Source organism: Vipera berus (assembly GCF_964194415.1).
Source record: "Vipera berus genome assembly, chromosome: 4".
NCBI lineage: Eukaryota > Metazoa > Chordata > Lepidosauria > Squamata > Viperidae > Vipera > Vipera berus.
The window spans coordinates 387,942-393,694 of record NC_138206.1 but is presented as its reverse complement, the minus strand read 5'-3'; the positions used below and the strand labels follow the sequence as shown (position 1 = coordinate 393,694).

At 47.7% G+C, this 5,753-nt stretch overlaps 1 protein-coding gene across 1 annotated transcript; it reads left to right on the top strand.

Annotated features, from left to right (window-relative positions):
* Positions 1-232: 232 nt before the first annotated feature.
* LOC308667847 (olfactory receptor 52B2-like) lies at positions 233-1,226 on the top strand. The gene has a single exon (XM_081327378.1). It carries the CDS (start codon positions 248-250, stop codon positions 1,097-1,099), a length of 852 nt encoding a protein of 283 aa, XP_081183504.1. The 5' UTR covers positions 233-247; the 3' UTR covers positions 1,100-1,226.
* Positions 1,227-5,753: the final 4,527 nt, after the last annotated feature.

Sequence of the window (5,753 nt, the reverse complement as noted above, 5' to 3'; positions counted from 1 at the left end):
GTGATTTTTACTTACGGAGCAGCTGCGTCCCTCCCCAGTCCCATCCCTTCAGCCCCGGGTGCAACCACGCTTTCCAGCCGTAACCCCTCCGTCTTCTTCCTCCCTCCAGCAGAGGATTGGAGCCCGGACTTGGGTGCAATGAGTCAACATGCTTCTGGACCCCCGACAGCCCAGCAACCAGAGCAGCCTCCCTCCTGCTTCCTTCATCCTGGTGGGCATCCCTGGCCTGGAGGAATACCACAGCTGGATGGCCGTGGCCTTCTGCCTGATGTACCTCTTCGCCCTTCTGGGAAACCTCTCCCTGCTCTTCCTCATCCGGGTGGAGCACAGCCTCCATCAGCCCATGTACCTCTTCCTGGCCATGCTGGCCGTGGCCGACGTGGCCTTGTCGTCCTCCACCGTGCCCAAAACCCTGAGCGTCCTCTGGTCCTACTCCAAGGAAATCTCCTTTGACGGCTGCCTCGCCCAGATGTTCTTCACCCACATCAGCTTCATTGCAGAGTCCACCATCCTGCTGGCCATGGCTTTTGACCGTTACGTCGCCATCTGCCGGCCGCTGCAATACACCTCCATCCTGTCCCCCTCCGTGGTTGGCAAGACCGGCTTGGTGGCTCTGGCCAGGAGCTTCTGCGTGATGTTCCCCACCGTCTTCCTCCTCAAGAGGCTGCCTTACTGCGGGAAGAGGGTGATGCCCCACTCCTACTGCGAGCACATGGGTGTTGCCCGCATGGCCTGTGCCAATATCGCTGTCAACATTTGGTACGGCTTTGTGACCACTCTTCTCTCGCCAGGCCTGGATGTGCTCCTCATCGCCGCTTCTTACCTCCTGATCCTCAGGGCCGTCTTCAGGTTCCCTTCCAAGGACACCCGCCTCAAGGCGCTGGGCACCTGCGGCTCCCACCTCTGCGTCATCCTCATGTTCTACACCCCGGCCTTCTTCTCGTTCTTCGCCCACCGGTTCGGCCACAGCATCCCCCAGTCTGTCCTCATCCTCCTGGCCAACCTCTACCAGCTGCTGCCTCCAATGCTCAACCCGGTTGTCTATGCCGTAAAAACCCGGCTGATCTGGAAAAGGCTCGGCAAGGCCTGCAGTAGATGAGGCAGAGCTGCTCAGTGGGTAGAGTCCCCATTGCCTTACAGACAAGGTGAGCATGGAAAAGCCAACCCCACCAGCTCTCCTTTCCATTGCTTGAATGACGTTTGGAGCCCGTGAGAAAACGGTTGGACCCCCCCACACACACTCCATCTAATCAAAAGCGTTTTTATTGCTCTCCTCCTTAAAGTTTGTCTTGCTCTGAGTTAAGGGTTGATAAACAGGGAGCTGCTTTGGACTGTTGGTTTGATCTCCGAGCTTGGCGATGCAATTCGGGGGAGGGGCATCTTCAGTGTGCTTTGAATCGTGCTGGTCTGTCAGAGCGCTGGCCTTTAAATACATTTTTGTGTGATGTAAATTGGTGTGGGTGTTATTTGTCTGGATGTTTCTGAGTCACGGACTGATTTCGGGCTGTTTGATTGGCTGGTTGTTGTTGCTGGGCCACAGTCCTCAGTGTTTAAGTATCATCTGTGTGATGCAAATTTGTTTGGTTGCCTCTGAGTCACAGTCTGGCTTTGGGTTGTTTGGTTGGCTGGCTGTCGTTGTCAAGACATGAGCCAGTTTCTAGTGAGGGGTTGTGATTTTTTTTGCTGTGTGGTGGTGTGCCTGTTTGTTCATTTTAACAGCCCAAAACCAAACTGTGACTCAGAAACATCTGCTTAATCATTCTTTGCATTTGTCATTACACAAAAGGGAAAAAAATAATCCAATTTATCAAAAGCAGCACTGAAAAAGATTAGGAATACAAGTCAAATTAGGCAAGAAAATGGTAAGAGAACATCGTCCCATTCTAGACGAGTTCAAATCACCGGGCCCTGATGGATCACATCCCAGAGTTCTGAAGGATGTGGCAGAAGAGGTCTTGGACCCACTGAACCGTCTCTTTCAAGGATCCTGGAGCCCCTGGGAACCACTTGAGGAGTGGGAAAGAGCTGATGTGGTCCCCACCTTCAAAAAAAAAAGGGGGGGGGAAATACAGGTCTAGGAACTACAGACCTATCAGCCTGACCTCAATATTTGAGAGGATTCTGGAAAAGATAATCAAGCAACGGATCTGCAAACATCTGGAAAGAAGCAAAGCTATTACTGGAAGCCAACCTGGGTTTGTCAAAAATAAATCACGTCAGATAAACCTTATTGCATTCTTTGACAAAGTCACTAAATTAGTGGGCTAGCAAAATTCTGTGGACATAGTATACTTGGATTTCAGTGAGGCATTTGAGAACAACCTACTTCTTAGTAAGACAGAAAAATGTGGGTTAGATCGGATCACCACCAGATGGATTTGTAGCTGGTTGACCAACTCCACCCAAAGGATAGTCCTCACTGAAACTGCATCTACATGGAGGGAAGCACGCAGTGGGGTACCCCAAGGCTCTGTCTTAGGCCTAGTGCTCTTTAATATCTTCATAAACAGTTGAGCTGAGGGAAGAGAAGGGAATTCACCTGGCGTCTAATGGGGGGAATAGCCAACACCCCAGAAGATAGGCTCAAGATACAGAAGGATCTTGACAGACTTGGACACTGGGCCCTGTCTAACAAAGTACAATATATTGGTGTGAACCCAATATTAGGCTTCGTCAACAGAGGGAAGGAAGCAAGATGATGTGAAGGGTTAATACCACTTTATACTGCACTGGTAAGATCACACTAGGAATAGGCATCCGGTTTTGGTCACCGCAACACAAAAAGATGTTGAGACTCTAGAAAGAGTGCAGAGAACAGCAACGAAGATGATTAAGGGACTGAAGGCTAAAACATACAAGAAGGGTTGCAGGAATTGGGTATGTGTCGTCTAAGAAAGAGGAGGACTAGGGGTGACATGATAGCAGTCTTCCAGTATTTGAGGAGCTGTCACAAAGAAGAGGGAGGGTGTCAGCCTTTTGTCCAAATCACCTGAGGGCAGAGCAAGAAGTAACGGATGGAAGCTTGTCAAAGAGAGATTCAACCTAGAACTAAGGAGGAATTTCCTATCAGTGAAAACAATCAACCAGTGGAACTGCTTGCCACCAGAAATTGTGGGTGCTCCAATACTGGAGGTTTTCAAGAAGAGGCTGGACAGCCCTTCATTAGGAACGGTATAAAGCTTCTTGCTTGAGCAGAGGGTTGGACTAGAAGACCTCCAAGGTCCCTTCCACCTCTGTTATTCTATTATAAATGTCAGCTTCATTTAATGCCTTCCATAAACTTTAATCTTACAAATTGTAATTTGGCCTGTAATCTCCCTGGATTTTGCAAAGTCCTGATGACGCAGCTGCTTCACTTCCCTTCACTGTGGATTATGGCTTTCCCTCTTATTATTTATTGCTATGTTATCATGCTGCATTTTGTGCTATTGGCGGGTTTTGCTCCATTGTGCCCCACCAAAGGTCATTACAATTGGGGTGGTTTATAAGTATTGTAAATAAAGAACAGTAATAAATAGAAACTTATGGGGCTAAAGAAGAACAAAATCCTGGGAAATTACAGGCCAGATTACTGTTTGTAAGATTAAAGTATATGGAAGCATTAAATGAAGCTGACATTTATAATAGAATAACAGAGATGGAAGGGACCTTGGAGGTCGTCTAGTCCAACCCCCTGCTCAAGCGAGAAGCTATATACCGTTCCTAATGAACGGCTGTCCAGCCTCTTCTTGAAAACCTCCAGTATTGGAGGACCCACAATTGCTGGAGGCAAACTGATCCACTGAATAATAATAATAATAATAATAATAATAATAATAATAATAATAATAATAATAATAATAATAATAATAATAATAATAATAATAATAATAATAATAATAATAATAATAATTAATAATAATAATAATAATAATAATAATAATAATAATAATAATAATAATAATAATAATAATAATTGTGAGGTGATCTCACGATGAATCGTTAAAGGTGCTTCCAAGTAAAGGCATCACGCAGAGATGCAATCATATTAGCTTTATTCAATGATAGATCAAAGAGAAAGAAATACTTGGCATGAAAGCATTCATGCCTGCATGTGAGAGAGAAATAAAATAAAAGCAAGCTAGCATTACATAACTAAAACAGAAGGACTAGGAGCTAGGAGAGGAGAACTGGAACTAGAAGGAGAACTGGAGACTAGAAACTAGAACAAAGAGCAGCCCCTCGTGCAGAGGTATTTATGGGGGGTCTTGGTCCCTCCCTGACCATAAAACTCTCTCGCCAATGGGGCTGTCGGGTCCGAGACCCTTGGCTCATCAGTGGAAGCAAAGAAGCCTCTTTGCTCCCATCTGATGACCTTTTTGGGGAACTGCCATGGCTGGCACAAAACATCTAACAATTCCCCTTCTTGCCAGCCAATGACAGGGACCAGTGAATGTATGTGAGGGGCGAGCAGGTGTCATAGACATGCATAAAAACATTCAGAAGGCCAAACACAAACGCTTACACAGAAGGTTGTGCCGGTCAATGGGAACAGGTTTGGTAAACAGATCAGCTATCTGGTCAGCTGTATTACAGTGCTCAACATGTATAAAACCCTCTTTCGCAAGCTGCCTGACATTTTTATAGCGTATGTCTATGTGGCGAGATCTAGATCCTACTGCATAAGCGCCCGAGATTGCAATTGCGGCAGTGTTGTCCTCTAGAATTTGGATGGGCAGAGGGGGAGATGCCCAGATGCTTGTTATCAGCTCATTGAACCAAGTCAAATCATTGGCCGTGTCTGACAGGCTGGCATATTCAGCCTCGGCCGTGGAGCAAGAAATAAATTTTTGCTGCCTAATGTTGTGATTCAGGGCCAGCCTGTGGGTCCGGCAGCCGGCTCGGATGTCTCGGATGACTCAGACGAGGGGGAGGAGGAGGGTGTTGAAGACGAACTTGCTGATGATGGCTTGGAGGCTTCGCAGAGCCCCCAGCCAGGGCCCTCTTCTCAGCTGCGCGAGCCCGACAGTGCGGATGATGATGACCCACAGCTGGCCCTGTTCAAGGACGCCCGACGCAGGAGGCAGTCAAGCAGGAACAAGCAGAGAAAGGCTGTGGGACTCCTCGGAAGGAGGCACAGGGAGGCCACGCCCTGAACTCTAATAAAGGGAGTGTTTGGGGAAGGGCTGGTTGCTGAAAGCAACCGCTCCGTTTGAGGATCAAAGTTCCGGTGTTTTGTTTCTTGTTGTTTGTGTAATAAATCTTGGCAGACGCCTTCCAGCCTCAGACGCTCTCCAGCCTCTGCCGTTTGTACAGGGGTTGCCTTTCTGCAAGGCCGGTAGCAGGCTGGTACAGAACACCTAACATGCCAATGTATTGGGCAGCCATTTAGCAATATGAGGAAACCAGAAGTGCTCCGTCTACTTTTGGTGTCGCCAGCCCAGTCTGCGTCTGAGTAAGCAGAGAGCTGGGCCGTCTTCCCCTTCTCTGGTTCTAGCATAAGGAGGGCGTCGGCTGTGCCCTTAAGGTATCTGAGCACCCTTTTAACAGCAGTCCAGTGGAATTCCTTTGGGTGTTCCACGTGCCTGGACAATAGATTCACAGCTAAAGCTATGTCAGGTCTGCTCCAATTGCTGATGTATAGCAAGGAGCCAATCACAGATCTGTAAAGCGTGTTATCTGTGAACTCAGGACCGTCCTTATGGGTGTGGTTGTAAAAGTCGCTTTGCATTGGGCTATGTGTAGGATTAGATTCTGTCATTTTGCATTTGGCC